The sequence below is a fragment of the Bactrocera dorsalis genome, chromosome 6, assembly GCF_023373825.1.
Source record: "Bactrocera dorsalis isolate Fly_Bdor chromosome 6, ASM2337382v1, whole genome shotgun sequence".
NCBI classification, from domain to species: Eukaryota; Metazoa; Arthropoda; class Insecta; order Diptera; family Tephritidae; genus Bactrocera; species Bactrocera dorsalis.
In genome coordinates, this window is record NC_064308.1 from 39,998,230 (window position 1) to 40,021,378 (window position 23,149).

The window sequence follows — 23,149 nt, forward strand, 5'->3', positions numbered from 1 at the left end:
CTTTCAGTGTTGTTATGAAATATCTTCATGTTTACTCATTATGCACATCAAACACAGCCTGTAATGCCTTTTCCATAGCTCTCGCTTGCTTTGCCTCGTCCATTTTGTTTAAAATAGAAGCCATTAATGAGGTGAATGATTTTACAGCTGGATTTGTACTCTGTTGTTGTTGAGTCTGCTGGGTAGGTTGAATAGATTCGATTTTATGTTTGAAAACCTCGATGGCTTCAATCATCTTCTGGTCAATCTCGCTAGAAGTTGGCCCAGATGACCCTCGCTTTCTACCCCTGTTGTTTGCAACTTGCGTATAGCAGGATGGTGAGGGAACCGAGGTTGATGCCGAAGGACTCGGGGATGGTATACTTTGCGCCACGGGGAAAGGAGGCGATGGCGACGGCGGTGATATTCCTATTGGCGACAAGGGCCATAATGGTGGTGATTCCTCCTGCGCATCTCCTTGTACCAATGTTTCGTCTGTTGATTGACCCGTAGCAGTAGCAATATCGTTTACACAAATATTGTGTGAAAATCTAATCCTGTAAATTTAAGATTTTGTTTCAAATACAAGTATGTATATTCATTTAATAAACTAAAACTTACGGTCTCGGCAAAATATGTGGCTTGAGGAATTTCATTGAATCTAATAGATGCCACTGTCTTTGAAATTCTGTCCCGCTGCCTGAGGGGGCGTTAGCCTTCCGCGCTTCCCTCCCGTACCGGTCCCTAAGTGTCAGCCATCTACGGCGACACATTTCTCCTATAAAAATATAATTATTTATTATTAACAACATAAACAATAACATAACAAAGCAACTTACCACTTGCGTTCAATTCCCTCCCAATTTCGTTCCACAAGGCATCCTTTCTTGATTGCAGCCTGTAAAAAGGACTGCTCTTATTGTACAACTCACTTTTACTTTCCACTAAACTAATAAGTTTTTCGTCATCCATTTTTTTATTTATACGCACAAATTAAAAATCCAACAAACTCTTTGATTTGACGTTTGTTTTAATGGCGCTTGTTTTCATTTGAACAATGTTGCCATTGCCCAATACGCATATATAGTTTTGAGCACATCTTTGTTTTCAATTACAATTTTTTACAATATAAAATATCAAAACTAAAAACAAACTATTAAAAATAGTTTATATATTTATAAATAATAGCATTCGACTCTGATTTTGAGTTATTTTAAGAAAATTTCAAACATATTGAACAGATTGAATTATAAAAGTTGATAATTACTGCAGTATATCGATATTGGCAACCCTGCGTTGTGAGAGAGCAATCAGCTGAGACGTTTGCGACGACAAAAATCCAAATGTCGCAGATTCTCACGTCATCCCACGTCAAAGAGAGAAGGGAGTAGCGTTTTTCACTGTGCAGTTACATTGCGCGCCCATAAGATAGGTCGTCCCAGCTGACACGACCCACGATTCTGCGTTGTTCACTAACTAGCCTATAATTCGTTGATGGCTCGACAACGACTGAACGATAGAGCGTAAGCGTACGTGTGAAGTTAGTTTGCAAAATTTTGCTATGAAATGCCGACCACTGTTGTAGTCTGAACTGATCGATGTAGGCTTGTTGATGGAAATATGCTTATTGTTGGCGTTTGGTGAGTGACTTTTGCTAGTTAAAGATTTTATTGATGAGTTGGGTGCAAAGGTGACCTCTGTGTTTTGTTTTGATGTACTAGCCAAGTCATTGTCGGCAGTTCTATGAGTATTTTAAGATTTTGTGGAATTGTTGATGGCTGAAATTTTTGTTGGTGTGGTGGTTACAGAGGATACCTCTTTTGTAGGTTGAAGCACATGTGCAAATAAAAAACTAATGAAAAATAACTACCAGAATGAATACTACTCTACTACCATTCAGGCAGAAATTAAAACTCCAGTATGGGTTACACAATATCTTTTTCCAAATTCTGATCATGAATTCGTAAAAAAAAATTAATAAATTATTAGAAAATACAATAATACAAGAAAGTAAAAGTGCCTATAATGAATCAATCTAGACGGTATAAAAAAGGGAAATAACGAACAAGGACAACCAAAGAGAAGAATGGTCATAGACTTCCAAAAACTAAATAAACAAACCATTCCTGATAGATACCCCATTCCAGATATAACCATGGCCTTACAAAATTTGACGATCGCGAGTTACCTCACCACACTCGACTAAGAATCAGGATTTCACCAAATAGTGATAAAATCTGAAGATAGGGAAGAGACGGAAAACGATAACGGATCTGAAGGATAGAAAATACGTATTAACTTAAACAGATCCTACATACATTTTTAACAATGAGGAATATTTGTACCATAATCTAACCTAACAACAATACTATGTACAACCCTTCGAAGAAATTAAGGACCTAGTGAAGAATGCAGACATTGAACTAGAAGCGTTAGTGAACCGCATAAAAGCACTTAAATCCAAATTAATAAACAAAAAGAAGTATAGACTTTCTGGGATCAGCTCTTAAATTCATAACAGGAGTTCCGGACCATGACGGTATAATCGAAATACAAAACTCTATAAATAATCTAATTGAAAATAATAACCAACAAAGAATCATCAATTTCAACCTTGAAAATTTATTAAAGAAATATGACTACACTAAAACAAAGTACACTGTAATACTCGGAGATGTTCACAAGAAATTATTAGACTTAACTACAAAAATTAACATTGCAAAAAACAGAAACTTTATTCATCCGCACTTAACCTAAATAAGATCGAGAAAATAATTAATAAAGAAAAATTCAATTTACATATTTAACAATTCATGTGTGCAAATACAAAGACATAATTATAACTACTATATACATATATATGTCGGGGTATGTCGACGTAAGGGGGGCGATTGCATTTAATTAAAAGATATTTCGTTCAGTATAATCGTTATCAATTGTGAGTTTAATGTTTCATTGTGTATATATGAATATGTGGCTGTATAAATGTGTGTAACCAATAATGGTTAAGTGTGTTATTTGTAGATATAAATATGTAAATCTATGTTATTTTATTTTATTAATGTAACCTGTTGCGAGTTTAAATTCCTTTATTCCTGGGTTGAGATTTGTGGTTGTAATGATGAGTTGAGGGTTTTTCCTGAGGTTGTTCACTTGGATGTATCACCTTGTAAACTTGTGTTTGTTTGATAAAAATAACTTTGTAGAATACTAGTAAATTTCGATTAGTTTTATTCTCTGAATTCACTGTATTTTATTTATTGCATGTCTCACTGTTCGCTTGTGTTTCACTTGTGGTTCGCTTGTATGTTGGCGGGATAATAATGCCTTTTTGGTAAAAAGCGCGGGAAAATCGTCTCTTTTTGTTTCTCCTTCTGTTGCGTGAAGTTGGGGCGGTTGATATTCCTCTGCATTACGCCTCTATTACTTTATGTAACTTGTGGGAGTAATGCAGAGGAGTATTTGTTTGGATTAAACATCCCGGCCACCTTGCAGAATCTGCGAAATAATTGAGTATTAGTAGGGTAACACATATTGAAAGTTTTGAAATGAAATAGAGTAATTATCAGAAGTATACTTACGGTTAGATGGTGCCAGTAAGGGTCCAGCCAAATGCTGTATTCTGCGCTACCACTGTACTATTGTCGGGTTTGAAGAGTCCACTTCTAATAATTTGTGGGTAGATATCCGCTCCAATCTCCAACGTTATCTCTTTGTTACTATAGAATTGAGGGTCAGCGAGAACTAAGTGTTCGAAGCGCATTTGCACATCGTCACTTAAGTCTCGCTCAAATGGTTTTTTGGGTAACTTGTGTGTTATAATTGCGTTAGGTGTTGAGGTATGTAATTGGCAGTTTTAATTTTTTAACGAGTTCGGCCGCTATATTTGTTATTTTTAGGGTAGGATTCAAAATGGCTCGAACTTTATACCATTCACCATCGCATCTTAAACGGATCTTCAGTTTGGGTAATAGGGTCTGCTTAGCCAGTAAGGATGGTAGTCGGGTCTCTATCGCAAGTGGATGTTTCTCAACAATATTTGCATCGTAGGCCGGGTATAGCCTCGGATGTCCGTGTAGGGATGAATGATGTTTCCCATGACAAGTGGAACATCGATTTTTGCTTGTGCATCCTTCTGTCTTGTGCGACCTGGCTAAGCAATTAACGCAGTAGTGGTGTTTTATTACTGCTTCGTATTTTTTGCTTATATTGTATCCCGAGTACGTAGCGCAAGTCACTAGACGGTGGTCTTTTTTGCATATGCCGCAAGCGACATGACGGGGTGACGTATTTTTTCTTTTATGTGAGATCGTTCTTCGTTTTTCACGTTCCTTTTCCTCGCCAATCGTTGGAAGGGTCGACTTGAAACGTTGAATGCGTCGTGACATCGTTTCGTCTTCCGAAATCGGTGTAATGCTACGGGTTGCGCTACGGGACCGGATGGCAATTGCTGAGCTTATACGACGAGGTTTGGGTGAGTTGGTGATTGTTGGTGCCATTTCACTAAAAAAGAAGAGAAAACTTTTAAGTTATTCTGAACTTAATATCAGTGTCCTGGAGTTAGAGGTTCCAAGTTTGATGAGTCGTCGCTTATGGGGCTTATTGGCCGAGAGTTTAAACAACTTTCAATGCGGGTCAATAGGGTAGCAAATTCTTCAAACGTGAATTTTTGTAATTTTGCAATCTTTTTTAGGTGGGTTTTTAGACTTTTTACGCCTGCTTCCCATAATCCACCCATATGTTGAGCTCCTGGTGGGTTGAAGTGCCATGAGATATTTTTATGACATGGAGAGATGTAATTTGAGTTCGAAGTGTCTGTAATAATTCACGCCGATCTTTCATTAGCAACTGTGAAGCTCCTATAAAGTTTGTTCCGTTGTCGGAATAAAGATTGGCGGGGCATCCACGCCTCGAGAAGAAACGGGAAAATGCTGCTAGGAAGGCTTGCATAGTCAGATCGCTAACGGGTTCGAGATGTATTGCTTTAGTTGAGAAGCATACAAATTCACATATATATCCTTTGGTGATTAAACATGCTCTCCCAGTGTAGTTTTTGATGTCATAGGGTCCAGCAAAGTCGATACCAGTGGCAGCAAACGGCCGGGTTAGGATGGTTCGTTAATTTGGAAGAGCTTCCATTATTTGGGTTTGTTGAGCCTTGTTGTGTATGATGCACGTTTTGCATTGATGAATTATTGTTTTAATCAGCATCTTTGCTTTGGGTATCCAGAATTCTGTTCTTAGGAGTCGAAGAACTAGCTGATCTCCGCCGTGTAACGTTGCTACATGGGTAAATTGAGTTAATAATTTTGTTATACGACTATTATAGGGTAATAAAATAGGGTGGCGCTCATTATATGATAGTGCTGCGGAATTGGTTAATCTTCCGTCACTTCGCATAACTCCTTTAGGGTCAATGAATGGATTTAAAGTCAATAATGAACTTTTCTTACGTATTTGGGTTTTTCGGGTCAATGCATCATATTCTTCTCTGAAATGTGTTTTTTGGGTGTGAATGATTAACTTCATTCGAGTTGTTTTGAACTCTTCCGGGGTTATTTCATGGCATGAGTAATCAGTTTCTTGTCTCCTTGGTGAGGCATTTGCGCAAAACCTGAATAAGTAAGCGATAACGCGAATAGCTCTGGAGAATGAGGAAAACCTTTCGAGTATATCCTCTTCGGTGGTTATCGCAAACGTCTTAACGGGTTTGAATTCCATTGTAGTGTTGTATGTTTTCTCCGTTGCTGGGAAATGCTCCTTTTCATGTTGTAGCCATTGGGGTCCATGCCACCAGAGGTTGCAATTCAATAGATCGGTGGGTGTACAACCTCGGCTTGCCAAGTCTGCGGGATTGTCTTGGCTTTCCACATGGTTCCAATTATCGACTCCCACTTTCTCGGTGATTGCAAAGGTGGTCCATGAGCAGGGTGGTTTGTTTAACCAAGCGAGAACTATGGTTGAGTCAGTCCAAAAATAATTTTTATATTGGGTTAGGTGTAGTTGGGATAGGGTGGAGTTCACAAGGTTAGCTAGTAGAACCGCTCCGTAGAGTTCCAATCTGGGTAGGGATACGGTTTTAATGGGAGCAACTCTTATTTTTGACACTAAGAGAGTTGTCCATATTTTGTGTCCAACTAAAATCCTTATATAAAGTGTCGCGGCATATGCTTTTTCTGAAGCATCAGAGAAACCGTGGAATTCGATGGTGGCTGTTGGGTTGAAAATGGTCCATCTGGGTATTTCAATTTTATTTATGTTTTCATAATCCTTCACGAAACTGTTCCATCGATGAAGGGTGAGGGGCTTCAGGCTTTCATCCCAGTCAGTTTTATCTAGCCATATTTGTTGCATAATTATTTTTGCCGTGATTATTATTGGACTAAGCCAACCGACTGGGTCAAACAATTTTGCTATGGCTGATAAAACTTCACGTTTAGTGTGTGCGGGTTTTTTCTCCATTGGGTTGACGAGGAAGAAAAATGAATCCTTTTTGGAGTTCCATCGAATGCCCAGGGTTTTGGTGTTCTCGGGTTCCGAAAGGTTGAGTGTTTCCGTCTCTAAAAGATGATCCTGTGGAAGTCTTTTCAGAATGTGTGGGTCATTGGAGGTCCATTTGCGCAGAGCGAATCCTGGGGACTTCAGAGCGGAAATGAGTTCATCTCGTTCTGACTTTGCCGTGGTCAGGTCATGTGTTCCAGCTAAAACATCGTCTACATACATTTCCTGGCGAAGTATTTTGGCTGCTAATAGGTGGGTTTCTTCTATATCATCGGCTAACTTCATAACTACGGATCGCTAGATACGGCGCACAATTTATACCGAACGTGACTGTTTGCAATTCGAAGTCTTCTATTGTGTCTTCCGGGGACTTCCTAAATAGTATCCTTTGGAACCGAGTATGATTAGGGTCTACGAGTATTTGCCGGTTCATTTTCTGAATATCCGCATTAAAAACGAATTGGAAGAGTCGCCAATTTGTGATCAGAATAACAAGATCTTTCTGTAAAGTAGGCCCAATATGTAAGACGTCATTTAAGCTTTTGTTATTTGACGTGGGGCAAGATGCATTAAATACCACACGCAATTTCGTGGTTATACGATCGGGTTTAATGATTGCGTGGTGTGGTAAGTAATACTGGGTCGCTTTACCAGAAGGGTCATATTCTACTTTCTTCATTTGTCCGAGTTCCAAATATTCCATAATTGCTTTGTCATATTCGGCTTTCACTTCGGGTTTTTTAAGTAAAGCTCGTTCATTTCTGAGGAATTGGGCCAACGCTATATGTTTAGAGTATCCGATATCAATATTGTCGGGTTCTTTGAAGGGTAGGGTTACTATATAGCGCCCATCTGGATTACGACGGGTAGTTTTTTGGAAAATTTCCTCACAAATTTGGTCCGATTTGGAAACTACGGATTCTTTTGGGATTTCCTCGACCTCCCAAAAACGTGTGAGTAGATTCTCAGGGTTCACTTTATTGTGAAATGAGACTATGGCGGAATTTTGGGAGGGTTGAGTTATGGGTCCGGACAATATCCATCCGAATTCTGTCTCTTGAGCTAAGAGTGAACCTAGTACGTTTCTCTTTACTCCATTGAGTAAAATACTTGAATAGATATCACTACCGATTAATATATCCACGGGTCTGGGTTTGTGAAATTGGGTGTCGGCTAAAGTGAATCCAAGATTTTTAAGACACTGCATTGGATCCAAGGGGTATGAGGGTAAATTATCAGTTAGGCTATTTAGAATAAATACCTGTGCTGATACCTTATAATTTGTGTTTAAGGGTGAGCAAAGCGTGATTTCACAAATATTCGTTGGTTTTGCTGAAACTGCATTGTTTAGTCCGGTCACTTGGGCTGATACAGAGTGGGTGGGTATATCCAAACTTCTCTGAAGTCTTCGAGATATAAATGTGGCTTCCGATCCTGAATCAATAAGAGCTCTCTCGGAATATCGCTGGCCACTATGTTCTATTTGAACCATTGCAGTACCGAGTAATATCTGCTTCCTACTTGGGTTGGGTGGGTCTTGGATTGATGATTTAGTGGACTGTATAGTTGTAGTGTAGCCTTGCCGATTTGTATTTGTGCTTTGGGTGGGTAGTGCGGTACTTGAAGCGTTTCCAGGGTTCGAACTAGTGACGTTTGGTATTTCCGGAGTGGATTCAGGTCGAAAGCTGGATTTTTTCACACAGTTCTTGTAGCTATGTGATATGGCCAAGCATTTATAGCAATAACCATATATTTTGATTGTAGAGATACGTGTCTCTACATTCATTGCGAGAAATTAGCTGCTTTTTGCAGAGCTTACAGCTTTCTGTATCTACATATGTTATGTTGGGTAAAGTTGAAATTAGTATTCTTTTGAGTATTAGAGGGTGTAGCAATTTGCGTTTCAGTCACGTTAGCATAAAAAGTGTTATATTTCTTTTCATCTGTTCTTTTAACTGTACCGGTGTGGAATGGGGGTAATTTTGCTACTGAAGCTTTGAAGTTTCCAACAGATTCGAGAGTTTTGCATTTGTGGGTTAAAAAAACTGTCGAAATTTGACCACGACGGTATATCTGAATTATCTGCTAGGGTATATTCAAAGGTTTCAAGAGTTTGTTTAGGTAGTTTTGAACTACAAAGATATATCAGTATCGGATCCCAGCTGTTTGTGTAAATCTCAAGATTGTGTAAATTGGTTAAAACGTTATTAACCGAACGTTGTAAGCTTTTTATAGCACAACCTGTCTCTTGAGTTACTTGATTTAGGTTAAAAAGGGTCTTTAATTGGGTGTTTACCTGCAACCTCTTATTTTCGTATTGGTCGACTAAATTTTTCCAGGCAAGTATGAAACCATCATTTGTTAGGGGTGCGTTTTGAATAACCTCTCTTGCTTCTCCTCGGGTCTTCTGAGTAAGGTGAAAGAGTTTTTCAACATTACTAATCCTTGGGTTACGGATATACAGGGCTGTAAACATATCCCGAAAGGCGGGCCAAGTTGTGTAATCTCCGTAAAAGATGTCGGTGTCGCATGGTGGAAGGTGAACTGCAGGAGCGAAATCCACCATTCTGGCTTCTGAAGTCCTTTGGGTTATCCGGCTCGAAGGACCAAAAATGTCGGGGTATGTCGACGTATGGGGCCGATTGCGTTTAACTACAAGATATTTCATTTTTGTTTTTACGTTATAAATGTTCGAGTTTAATTGAGTTTAATATAATTATAAATATATGGGTGTGCGTGTGTAACCAATAATGGTTAAATGTGTTACTTGTAGATATAAATATGTAATTCTATGTTTATTTATTTTATTGATGTAACCTGTTGCGAGTTTTATATCCTGTGTTCTTGTTGTTGATCGAATGTGCTGGTTTGGTGGTTTCTCCAGTGTTTGTCCACTTGAATACGATTTGTCACCGCTGTATTTACTTGAGTTTGTATTATTTATTGATGTAATAATTGTTCACTTTGTTTAATTTCGCTGAATTTTGTTTTTCTTCGTGTTCACTTATGTTTCGTTTGTGTTGTTTTCCGTATTCACTGTGTATTTCACTTGTTATATGTTTCACTTGTGGTTCGCTTGTAACGGGTGATTTTTTTGAGGTTAGGATTTTCATGCATTAGTATTTGACAGATCACGTGGGATTTCAGACATGGTGTCAAAGAGAAAGATGCTCAGTATGCTTTGACATTTCATCATGAATAGACTTACTAACGAGCAACGCTTGCAAATCATTGAATTTTATTACCAAAATCAGTGTTCGGTTCGAAATGTGTTTCGCGCTTTAATTTTGTTCAGCGATGAGGCTCATTTCTGGTTGAATGGCTACGTAAATAAGCAAAATTGCCGCATTTGGGGTGAAGAGCAACCAGAAGCCGTTCAAGAACTGCCCATGCATCCCGAAAAATGCACTGTTTGGTGTGGTTTGTACGCTGGTGGAATCATTGGACCGTATTTTTTCAAAGATGCTGTTGGACGCAACGTTACGGTGAATGGCGATCGCTATCGTTCGATGCTAACAAACTTTTTGTTGCCAAAAATGGAAGAACTGAACTTGGTTGACATGTGGTTTCAACAAGATGGCGCTACATGCCACACAGCTCGCGATTCTATGGCCATTTTGAGGGAAAACTTCGGACAACAATTCATCTAAAGAAATGGACCCGTAAGTTGGCCACCAAGATCATGCGATTTAACGCCTTTAGACTATATGAGGGGCTACGTCAAGTCTAAAGTCTACAGAAATAAGCCAGCAACTATTCCAGCTTTGGAAGACAACATTTCCGAAGAAATTCGGGCTATTCCGGCCGAAATGCTCGAAAAAGTTGCCCAAAATTGGACTTTCCGAATGGACCACCTAAGACGCAGCCGCGGTCAACATTTAAATGAAATTATCTTCAAAAAGTAAATGTCATGAACCAATCTAACGTTTCAAATAAAGAACCGATGAGATTTTGCAAATTTTATGCGCTTTTTTTTTTTAAAAAAGTTATCAAGCTCTTAAAAAATCACCCTTTATATCGCTTGTGTGTTGGCGGGATAATAATTCTTCAGTGTAAAAAAGCGCGGGAAAAGTTTTCTTCATTTCTCCTTTTGCGCCTGTTGCGTGAAGTTGGGGCGGTCGACATCTGTGTTTTAAGCGCATCTACATCTTCGTTGATGGAAGCCAAGCAAGAGAGGTACATTCGATAACTTTTTTGGTATTTTTCTTTCACTTTAAAGAAATCGATGGCTTCATGACTTTCGTGAGAAATTCTTCTAATCACATCGTATGAGCGCTTTGCTTTTTCATAAAGCGCATTTAGTTCGACCCTTTTAATTTCTAGGGTATAGACTGATTCATCTTCAGTTGGGTCTGAAGATGGTCTTCCACGAATTCCATTAAATTAGTTGTTGTAATTTTAAAATCTTCCATTTCCATTTTTGGGTAAGATATATTTAATATTTGGGTTGAATGAGAAAAAAAAGTCGCGTAGAGTTACGAAAATTTAAGAAAACAAACTTTAAGACCTTTTTGTATAGCGATTTATTTATTTTCAAAATTTCAAATTAATTGGCTTGTTTTTATCTCGATGGTGTCCGATTGTTAATATTGATGGGAAATTATTAAATTTCCGATGAATCGGAGAAAAAAATCGTTAAAAATAAAATTTGCAGGGTTTTGCACTTTTTCCTACTGGGTCACCTTTTCAATTTCCTACTGGGCATTTTTCTTTTGACGCGCTGTTCGCCAACAATTTTTGTCACCAACAAATACGAGTATAAGCGAATGCGTGCGCTATTCGTAAGCAGGTACGTAGCGGGTGTATATTTATTTAAGTATATATGTAATTTTAGTTCAACGAGAAGAATGCAATAGCCGACGGCAAAATATATGCAAGTTAACGATAGCCTCCGCATAGAAACCTTAGCTTAACTGTAAACAAAATTGAATCTTTGCACTCTGCAATTACACTGCCTCATAAACTAGAAACATAATTCACTTTTCTGATTATATAAGAATTCGATATGCTTTTTCCGTTCTGAATCCAATAATCCATTATTATCAAAACAATATCGCTCGCCCTCACAAGAAGGCATAACAATAACAATCGTAAAGAAATCAGAACGCGTAACGTTCTGCTGGAATTTGCTGTCACAGCTAAAAATGTAATTAACTCTTTGTTCTGGATTCAATCGAGCTGATCCTTACACTTCAGCTTAAACTTTAAGTAAATAAAACCAAAATGTATATATATTAGTATTTCAGAAATAAAGATTTGATTTGTATCTTGCAATCCACCAGAACTACAAGCGTTTTCATTTGATCCGCGCGTTCGCGGATGTAAAACATATATTTTTTAAAAAATTCCCTTTTGCGGGAATTAATTGGCGCCCAACGTGGGGCACGAATCAAAAAGTGCCTAATAAAGTTTAAATTTATTAAAAATAAAAAAAATCGCGTTATTAAAAATTGTGAAATTAAAAAAATTGCAAGATAATAAAAACAAGAAATTTTTTTTAAATAATCTATTAGAAAAATAACAGTGACCAAAAAAGTGTAAAAGAAAAACTTTCAATAAAAAATAACTGCTTGAGTAAGAACATTTAACGAAATGACAATCGCAAGATAAAAAAAAACAACAAGAAATTTTTTTAAATAATCTATTAGAAAAATAACAGTGACCAAAAAAAAAGTGTAAGTGAAAAACTTCCACTCAAAAAATAACTGTCAAAGAGTGACTTAAAAGTGCAACAGAATAACAGCCAAGCAACAGGGGTAACAACATCAGCGGACGTGTCAACAGTAGTAGCAGCAGGTATAAAGGAAATAGGAGTAACACCAACAGCATCATCAGCAGAAATTTTAAAAGAGACAGCAGAATATGTTTGTAAGTTAAAATTAAAATATTCTTGTATATTACAAATGGGAAATAGCCTAAGTATCAAATATAAAAAATTGTCATATTGCGATTTTTGTAAGGGCGATCACGAAATTAAGAAATGTCCTAAACTAAGAAAATAAAGAAACAAAAACTATAACTAATGGTTTGTACAACCAATAAATTAAATAATTAAAAGCTGCGATTCACCACCGCAAGGGGGACCCTCCAGCTTATAACAAATTAAAATTCTCTGCGATTCACCACCCAAGGGACCCTCCAGAGAATTATAAAAAAATTAATTCAACCAAATTTTTTTTTACATTAAAATTAAATGTCAGACTCAGACGCCTTACCGAATAATTTGGACTATGACAAAATAAATAAAATAGTTGAAAGGGTTTGCAATTCTAATTAAAAGAACATTTCAAAAAAATATGTACGAAATTTCTTCCACGACGAAGAGAAGAAAGTAAATTGCATGAACGCAGTATTTAATTACATAGGAAAAAATAAAACAGCCACATTAAAAGATTATTATAATAAGGATTCTTTAGAAGCAGAAAGTGTGGCTATGATCCAAGTTTAAAAAAGCTTATACCAATAGATTTTTTTTAATAAAACAATAATTAAAGGCTCGACCAGCCTTATAATAAAAATATATTGAAACCGCGATTCACCACCGCAAGGGGGACCCTCCGGTTTATAACAAAGCTTAATTCTGCGATTCTGAACTCCAGATCCTCCAGAATAAAAAAGCATCTCTTCCTAGAAGGGATAAAATAAAAAAAAATTAAAAAGAAAAACCAGAAATTGAAAATTAGACAAAATGGCTAACGGTGACGCTTTGACCGTAGACCTAATAACTCGCCTTATTGCTGATAGCAACATAGCATTACGTGAGGAAGTAGAGCAACTACGCTCACAAATAACAGTCAATACCACTAGTGCAACTGATTTTTTAACACAGACGATAGACGACAATATAGCTTGCCTAGAATCATTAGATGTAGTTAAATCCGTACCTGAATTTACTGGTAGGATTAATTCATATGTTAGTTGGAGAGAAGCTGCGCTTAACGCTATGAGCCTATACGTGAGGGGCAGTAGGAAGTACTTTGCCGCACTCACAATACTAAGAAATAAAATAACGCATGATGCAAATGATGCATTAACAAATCACGTAACAGTACTAAATCTCGATGCAATTCTATCTCGTCTAGACTTTGCATATGCGGACAAACGTCCAATACACATAATTGAACAGGAATTAAGCATCTTAAGGCAAGGTGCAATGTCGGTTGTAGAATACTACAATCTCGTCAACAAAAAGTTGACGCTATTAATAAATAAAACCATTATGACACACGGAAACAACGCAGACTTGACCAAAGAATTAAACAACAAAAACAGAGAACATGCCTTAAGGATCTTCATAACGGGACTAAACACACCATTACGAGACATAATTTTCTCTTTAAGCCCACAAGATTTACCTGACGCTTTAGCAAAAGCACAGGAACTTGAATCGAATAATCAAAGAGCTCGATTTGCTCAAAACTTTATGTTTGACAGAAATAGAATGAAGCCAACTTACCCAAACAATAACCTAAGATTTCCTCAAAGGAACAATACCAATACACATTATAATTATCCGAAACCAACCCCAATGGATATCTGTATCCAGACTTTATAATCGAGATTCTAATATGAGGGGACAACAAAGTAATAATAATTTTTACCAACAACAAAGAAATTTTTTTTTTTTTTTCTCAAATTCTTTATTTACAATCTGTCTGTATTCAAGACAATAAGCAAATGTTCTAAAATATACATAACTTTATACTGTTGGACCCCAGTGGGCGCAAAAGTAATATTTTATCTATATTTAGCTTAAGCTAGTGATAAAAAAAAAAATTAATGATTATTTATTTCCTGTACGGGAGGTCTAGAATATGAAATCGTTTCAGTCGAAATGTTTCATCTGTTTCATCCAATAACGCAATAGCTAAAGGGTTGGAATGATTGCTCAGCCTTTCAAGATAACTAGAACTAAATTTCCTAATTTCGTCTTTGACACTTGGTATATTTAGGTCGTTGTTAACTGTGATATTTGAAACAAACCAAGGAGCATCCAGAATCTTCCTGAGGGTTAAATTCTGATAACGCTGCAATATTTCAATATTTGAGTTGCTGCAAGAGCCCCAAAGCTGGATTCCATATGTCCAGACCGGCTTTAGTATGGCTTTATAAAGTAAAATTTTGTTTTCAAGACTCAATTCCGATTTGGGTCCAATGAGCCAGTACATTTTATTAGTCTTTACTTTAAGCTCTTTTCGTTTTGCCTTAACGTGATTTTTCCACGTTAATCTTCTATCAAGATGGAGGCCTAAGTACTTCACTGTATTGCTGTTAGGAATCTCTTCATTGTTCACAATAATACTTGGACAGGAGTCTTTTTTCATTGTAAATGTGATATGTATAGATTTATCTGTATTAATTGCCATATTCCATTTTTTAAACCATGCCTCAGTAATTCGTACCTGATCCTGAATCATTTTCGACGCTTCGATCCTAGAACTGCTTGCCGCAAGCATTGCAGTGTCATCCGCATAGGTGGCGACTAATACATTTTCAAGGACAGGCATATCTGAGGTATATATTGTATACAGGATCGGACCAAGAACGCTTCCCTGTGGAATTCCAGCACTAATAGGATATATTTTCAATCTTACGTAAAAGTGTCTATCTAGAATGTAGTTTTTCAGAACAAGGAAAAACGGAGCAGGGAGCACTTTTTTTAGTTTATAAATCAACCCAATATGCCAGACTCGATCAAAAGCTTGTTGAATATCTAAAAACACTGCGGAACAGTAATCTTTACTTTCCAGCGTATTACTAATAAAACGAACAATGCGATGGCATTGTTCAGGAGTACCGTGTTTGTGACGAAATCCGAATTGATGCTGCGGAATAATGGAATTTTTCTCTAAAACTGGTAATAGTCGTCGCAAAAGGATTTTCTCAAATAATTTGGAGAAAGTTACCAGTAAGCTTATCGGTCTGTACGACTTCAGCATGCTTTCAGGTTTGCCTGGTTTGCTTATCATAATGATTTCCGCGCACTTCCATTGAGACGGGAAGTGGTGAAGCCGTAGTATTGCATTGAATAAAAGTGTTAAAAGGTTATGTGCTTTTTTCGTTAGCAATTTAACCACTCTTGCGTTTATTTGATCATAACCAGGGGATTTGGCATTATTGAGCATTTCTATCTGATTAACAACCTCACATTGTCTTATAGGTCTTACAGGAAGATCCATTTGACAAGGGCTTTCAATAAAATTATTTATTTCTTTAATGACAGAAGGGCAGCTAAACTCAAATGGCTGGAAAGTGCCTTCTAAATGCTCGGCAAAAGCTTCTGCTTTGGCAAAATCGGACCTACACCATGCTCCGTTAATATCTTTTACCGGATGGTTTCTCGTTTTTGGGCGCTTTATGTACTTCGTTGCTTTCCAAATAGAGTGATCGCTGGGTCGTGTACCTAGACTTTTTAAAAAGTTAGCTGTACATTCATTTTTGAAATCTGAGAGTCGTTGCTTTAGCTCTTTTGTTGCCTTGTTTAAATTTCTTTTGTCAGAGGGGTACCTACTTGTCTGCCATATCTTCCTTAACTGTCGCTTGGTCTGAACCAGTTTTCTTATGTCAGCTGAAAGGAAATCGCTATACGATGTTTGGTCAAGTTGTCGCGAAGGAGTGGAGATGGCGGCTGCTTCATGGATTGAATTGGTCAAACTTTCCACAGCCTCATCCAAATCTCTACCAGATTTTAAGCAAATATTGAGGTTGATATTTTCGTCTAGGCAGTGTTGAAATGTATGTAAATTTGTTGTTTTTGAAATGATACTGCTCTTTTTCATATAAGTGTGCAAAAAAGTGTTATAGTGAAGAATGAGTGGAGAATGGTCCGAGCTTAAATCATTGGAATCTGTTATATGGAGGCAATTTTTAGGAATTCCATTATATACGACAAAATCTAGCAAGTCAGGAGTTTTACAAGGATCAGAAGGCCAGTATGTCGGGTTTCCTGTGGACAGTGTTGAAAATTTCTTATTGCTAATACACTTATGTAACTCTTTGCCTTTTGGGTTGGTTAGCCTGGAACCCCACCATGGATGCTTAGCGTTAAAGTCACCACCTACTAAGAATCTTGGTCCCAACGACAAATCATCAAATTCATGAGCCCTGATGTTATGGCGAGGGGGTAGATATATTGAGGATACAAGCACCTCGGAAGAGTCACATTTTATTTTTATACATGCTGCCTGAATGTAATCTTTTGTGATGGGCTCTTCAACAGTATACTTCATATTTGCCTTAACCAAAATAGCAGATCCTGCATGAGCTCTGTCGTTTGGATGGTTTGCGCTTATCAGATCATAACCTCTTATCTTGAAAAAAGATTTCGATGTGAAGTGGGTCTCAGAAATTAAAAATATGTCAATGGACATGGTCTTAAGAAATTGTTCTACTTCTAGTACATGATTTGAAAGGCCGTTGGCATTCCATATAGCTAGTTTTAAATTTAAGGACATAATTTTGTTATAATTAATCTCATCATTTGCATCATAGTGTTCATTAATTCGCTTTGTTTGTTAATCATTTGTTCTATCTTGGTTATTAGAGAATTTTCTTTGGCTAAGTTAATGCTAATATTATCACTAACGCTATTTATATTATTGTTGTTATTAATGAACTGAGACCGGGTAACATCTGCATATGACAAATTTGTGTTGTTGTCTTTAACTTGAGTTTCCCGTTCCCTATTATTTTTAACATTATTTCTTTTAATTAATTTTTGGTATACCAGGCATCCTCTGTAATTCGCTGTGTGTATCTGTTCACAATGCACACATTTTGGTGGGGTCTCTTTCTGTTTTGAGCATTCTGCTGTCGGATGACCTAGGGCGCATTTCACACATCTATAGGCCTTTCTGCAGTAATTTTGGGTATGACCATACTCTTGGCATCTGTAGCACTGAACCAAGTCATTTGTCTTTCTTACAGGCTCAATCGTAACAACCGCGTTGCACAAATGTTCAATTCCATATATTTCCTTGTTATTAGTGTCGGGGTCCAAGTCTACCAAAAACATATTCAATGGTCTCTTGTCAATGCTGCTTGTAGAATTCCTAACACTTCTGACGCTATGACCAAGAATTATAAGCTCAGCTTTTATTGATGAAATGTCAGTGGAGTGATGAAGTCCTTTAATGACAATCCTAAACGAACGTTCTTCCTTCAATTGGTATGTATGATAGTTAACTTTAGTTGCATTCAGTTGTTTAATTAATTTGCGGTAGCTTTCGACGTTCTTTACCATAAGCCGAACTTCATTATTTTTAACAGTTTTGTAATAGAAATCATTCATAGATATTACTTTTTGAATGTTAGCTATCATGCTGTTTACCTCAGTTACGTCTGGAAAGAATATTGGCGGCGGTTTTGGTATTTTTTCCTTGGCTGTAGTATTTTCATTAATGCTACAGCTGTTATTGCAGTTCATAACATTATTGTCATTGTTGTTCGTGCTAATGTCATTGTCAAGAAGACTGAATCTATTGTGGCTTGGCAAATCTTTACCTAGTTCTCTAACTCTTTTGCTGGTTTCCGGAGTTGGTGACGTTGATTCTCTAGGTCTCTTGGTGGTCACAGTTTGCCACGATGAGTCCATGCTGCGGCAGCATGGATTTTTATTTTAATTAGAATTGATAATAATTATTTATAGTTTTTATTAATATTTTACTTAATTTAATGAATGTTTGATGTTGTTTGTAATATTGTATTAGTTGCACTTTGCACTTATTTATGTAAATCAATCATATGATGTACATATATGGTTGTTAGTGTCTTAGCACTGCACTCAGCTGCACTAGCACATAGTTGTTAGTGCGTTAGCACGAATGATAATGTGTTATCGGTATTTTGTCTTACACTCTCGTTTGTTTTTTTAGCGGTGATTTGCTTTGCATTGATCGCTAAAATATTCACTTGATTGAATGTTAATCAGCTTCACTTCACACGTCTGTTCTACTCAAGAGTTGGATAGCTACTAACAAAGAAATACCAATAATAATCAAAATTTAAAACCTTTGCAAACCAATGCAAACTTTCAGGCCAATAGGGGGCAAAATCAGGAAGCCCATGGGGTAAAGCGGCATAGAGAAAGCAATAATAGCTTTCGCCCGCAAGAAAAAAGTCAGCGAATTAACAATATAAACGAGAGCCATTTTTTAGGCGAAGAGGGGACGAACTCTCCTATCTCAAATTACATGACTCAAAATTAAATAAAACTTTAAAAGCTCTAATTGATACGGGAGCAACCTCATGCTACATTAAGCCTGGGGTTTATAATAATAAAAACGAATTAGCCATTTATAAGCGCATAAAAACCGTGAATGGCTATTCCATAATAAAATTTTACCACTTAATTACCCTATTTGGAGTCGAAGAAATCTTCTATGAAATAGAAGGATTAGAATCGGATCTCCTTTTAGGATACAATTTCCTTAAAAATATTGAGGCACTCATCGATGTGTCCAATGGGAAAATTAATTATAGGGTAAAAAATAACTCAGAAAATAAAAAAAGTAGCATGAATATTTATTTTGAAAACAAAACTAAGGAACAAAAAGCTTCCAAAAAACTAGCCGAGAAAAGTATCGGTGATATTAAAAATGAAAGAAATATTAAAATTGTAGAACAAGCAAGTTCTACACCGCCAGCCGAAGATTTTAACGGCAATATTATATTAAAAAAATTTATTTTGGGACAAAAAGGTCCTAAAACGCCAGCTGACGATTTATACCAGCAAAATGAAAAAAATAATAAAAAACATATTGTGGAACGAAAAAGTTCTACAAAGCCAGCCGATGATAATACCGGCAATTTATATAAAGAAAATATTGTGGAACGAAAACGTTCTACAACGCCAGCCGATGAATTTGCCGGCAACATAAACGATAACTATTCGTTACTGGGTGAAAGAGGCTCAGAAATTAATAATGATAATGATTATTATTCGGAAAAGAATTCCGAAAAGTTAAATACCAAAAATCAGGATGAAAAATTAGCTGAACTTAAAACAAAAATAAAAGAAAAAATTGCTCAAATATATTCAGGCAATGATACAAGCTTCCCATTTCACCCTGGAGAAATGACTTATGAAAAAATAATAGGATAAAGAAAAAAGTTGAATCCCAGATATTAAAACAGGTTGTAAAAGAGGATTTAGGAAATAACTTTTACAGAAAATGATGGCAACAATAATTTTAATATTGCTAACAATAGCAAATGCAGATATTATGGACTTCACGAGAGAAAATTACACATTAATACAGGACGAAAATGTAGGTTCATATAATGACTATGAGGAGTGTTTCATATAAATAATTTAACATATTTTAAAGAGATAACAATATCAATTGAAAATTATTATTATGGTAAAAAGAGGTACAATAACTTAAAACAAGTTAACAAAAATTATGAATTTGATTATTTGATGAATTAAAAAACATAACATATTACCAACACGGTATTATAACTATAACAGATTTAATGGACATTTCTAAATTTAAAATAGCCCAAAAAGGAGACATAATTATAATTTATATTAAATATCCTAAAATACAACTAACATGTAAGTACTACGATGTAAGAGCCATAGCTCAATTAGATGGTAAGCTTATTATTGACCAGAACATAATATATTGTAAAAATAAGTTTTTTAATATTCAAAAAAAAAAAATTAAATAAGAAAAACGCATGTTTGTCAGAAATTTTAAATAAAAGACAAGGAAAATGTAACAAAATAAAAGAAAAAAATTTACAAATTGAAGAAATTAAATCAGGAGCGATATTAGTTTCAGGAAAAAACATTGTATATAGATAACCAAACATTAAATGGAACATATTAAATAACATTTGAAAATTATACTATAATAAATAATCACTCTTATGAAAACATTGAAGTAAAAATTTGGAATTATTTTAAAAATAACCACATTAATAATTTTGAAATATTAGAATATTTTGAAACAACCAATAAAATGTTAAAATTAGACAATATAAATATTTTAGCAGAACGGAACAAGAACATAATAGTAAATTCATATTTTTGGTATATAATTTTAATCTTGGGAATAATTTTCATAACTTACTTAATACTAAAATTAAAAAAATCTCGCGCAATTCCCAAACCAATCGAAAATGCGCAATTTCAAGAAATCACTTACAATGCTCTTTTAAATCAAATATCTAAATTAACTCAAAATAAAAGTGAATCGGGGACGATTCATTTTAGGAAGGGGGGAGTTAACGATAGCCTCCGCATAGAAACCTTAGAATAACTGTAAACAAAATTGAATCTTTGCACTCTGCAATTACACTGCCTCATAAACTAGTAACATAATTCACTTTTCTGATTAGTTAAGAATTCGATATGCTTTTTCCGTTCTGAATCCAATAATCCATTATTATCAAAACAATATCGCTCGCCCTCACAAGAAGGCATAACAATAACAATCGTAAAGAAATCAGAACGCGTAACGTTCTGCTGGAATTTGCTGTCACAGCTAAAAATGTAATTAACTCTTTGTTCTGGATTCAATCAAGCTGATGCTTACACTTCAGCTTTAACTTTAAGTAAATAAAACCAAAATGTATATATATTAGTATTTCAGAAATAAAGATTTGATTTGTATCTTGCAATCCACCAGAACTACAAGCGTTTTCATTTGATCCGCGCGTTCGCGGATGTAAAACATATATTTTTTAAAAAATTCCCTTTTGCGGGAATTAATTTGCATATATTTTATTATTGCACTTCTTCTCTTGGGTAAGTATATGTAAATATGTGTGTATATACATATAATTAGATAGTGCAGATCAAATTTTTGTTAACCCAAAAAAAAAAATAAATTGTGCTTAAGTCGGCTTAAGGACACAATTTGGCAATTGGGTGTTTTTTAACAAATTTTTGATTTCCACTTTGTATTGTATTATTATAATATATTGAAAAATATATGGGTCGCACTTACAAATTTTTTCCGGTTTGTTATTGTTTTTAATTACGTGTTGGGGTATTTGTTGGCTTAGCTTACAGGCTTTTTGTTTGTTGGGTGAACTCTTTGAACTTTTGGGTTTGGTTCTGTAACTCCAACGATGTTGTTGGTAGAATTCCCACGAAGACTTTTTCTTTTAATTAATCCAGCTCGAAGGACCAAAAATGTCGGGGTATGTCGACGTAAGGGGGCCGATTGCATTTAATTAAAAGATATTTCGTTCAGTATAATCGTTAAAAATTGTGAGTTTAATGTTTCATTGTGTATATATGAATATGTGGGTGTATAAATGTGTGTAACCAATAATGGTTAAGTGTGTTATTTGTAGATATAAATATGTAAATCTATGTTATTTTATTTTATTAATGTAACCTGTTGCGAGTTTAAATTCCTTTATTCCTGGGTTGAGATTTGTGGTTGTAATGATGAGTTGAGGATTTTTCCTGAGTTTGTTCACTTGGATGTATCACCTTATAAACTTGTGTTTGTTTGATAATAATAACTTTGTAGAATACTAGTAAATTTCGATTAGTTTTATTCTCCGAATTCACTGTATTTTATTTATTGCATGTCTCACTGTTCGCTTGTGTTTCACTTCTGGTTCGCTTGTATGTTGGCGGGATAATAATGCCTTTTTGGTAAAAAGCGCGGGAAAATCGCCTCTTTTTGTTTCTCCTTCTGTTGCGTGAAGTTGGGGCGGTTGATATTCCTCTGCATTACGCCTCTATTACTTTATGTAATTTGTGGGAGTAATGCAGAGGAGTATTTGTTTGGACTAAACAATATAAATATATTATTATAGAGCAATGTGAAACATTCAATGTAACACCCCTAACTTTTTAACATGGAATATTTGATTTAGAGAAGATAGTGTCGAAAAGCCATAGAGGATACGTAAATGTAAAACAATGTAAAAATATATTAAACAAATTTATTTGTAAAGAAGCAATTGACGATTCATGCACAATACCCATATTATATAACAATAGCGGCAAATGTAACATTTATGAAGAAAATAACGAACCAATAAAAGAAATATCAAAAGGAAATGTTGTAATAGATGGTTTTCATAAAATAAATAATGAAACCGGGCTCAAAACAAATCCTCCTATCAGAAGATGCTATAAATTTTGAAATTGACCTGTAATGCCGGTTCTGTTTTGACATTTATGTAGTAAATATATGCGAGATACACTTAAATAAACAATGGTACGCTACACTGTGTGCCACAACCGATATGCTGAAGGATGCTTTTCCCGGGCGCCTAATCTCCCGTTTTGGCGATTTGCACTGGCCAGCAAGATCGCCTGATTTGACCGCTTCAGACTTCTTTTTGTGGAACTTTTTGAAGCCGTGGGTTTATGTGAACAAGCCTCAGACTCTTGCAGCTCTTAAAGACAATATCCCTCAAGAATGTGAGGACTTATCGCCGGAAGTTCTGGCCCAAGTGATGGAAAATGTCATATAAAGGGCTCAAATGATAATCAACTGTGGCGACGGCCATTTACATGATATCATATTCTCGACTTGATGTAAAAAAATTTAAAGACCAAATAAAAATAATCCACAAGCAGAATCAAAGTTTTTAATTTTCCAAAAAACATCGGAAGGTTATTTTTGCGTTACGTCACATTGCATGAAAATGATATGAAACAAGCTATACCCGCAAAAGGATTAGAAAAAATCCT

The 23,149-nt window shown here is 35.8% G+C and overlaps 2 protein-coding genes across 2 annotated transcripts; both read right to left on the bottom strand.

The window, feature by feature from the left end:
- Positions 1–31: 31 nt before the first annotated feature.
- On the bottom strand, positions 32–2,378 carry LOC125779430 (uncharacterized). Its single transcript, XM_049460791.1, has 3 exons — positions 819–2,378; positions 601–757; positions 32–536 (listed from the first exon to the last, which is right to left on the bottom strand). Exons 1-3 carry the CDS (start codon positions 949–951, stop codon positions 32–34), a joined length of 795 nt encoding a protein of 264 aa, XP_049316748.1. The 5' UTR covers positions 952–2,378.
- A 1,189-nt stretch (positions 2,379–3,567) lies between these two features.
- LOC125779774 (uncharacterized) lies at positions 3,568–8,266 on the bottom strand. Its single transcript, XM_049461043.1, has 2 exons — positions 7,058–8,266; positions 3,568–6,777 (listed from the first exon to the last, which is right to left on the bottom strand). The coding sequence occupies exons 1-2, from the start codon at positions 8,264–8,266 to the stop codon at positions 5,098–5,100; spliced, it is 2,889 nt and encodes a 962-aa protein (XP_049317000.1). The 3' UTR covers positions 3,568–5,097.
- Positions 8,267–23,149: the final 14,883 nt, after the last annotated feature.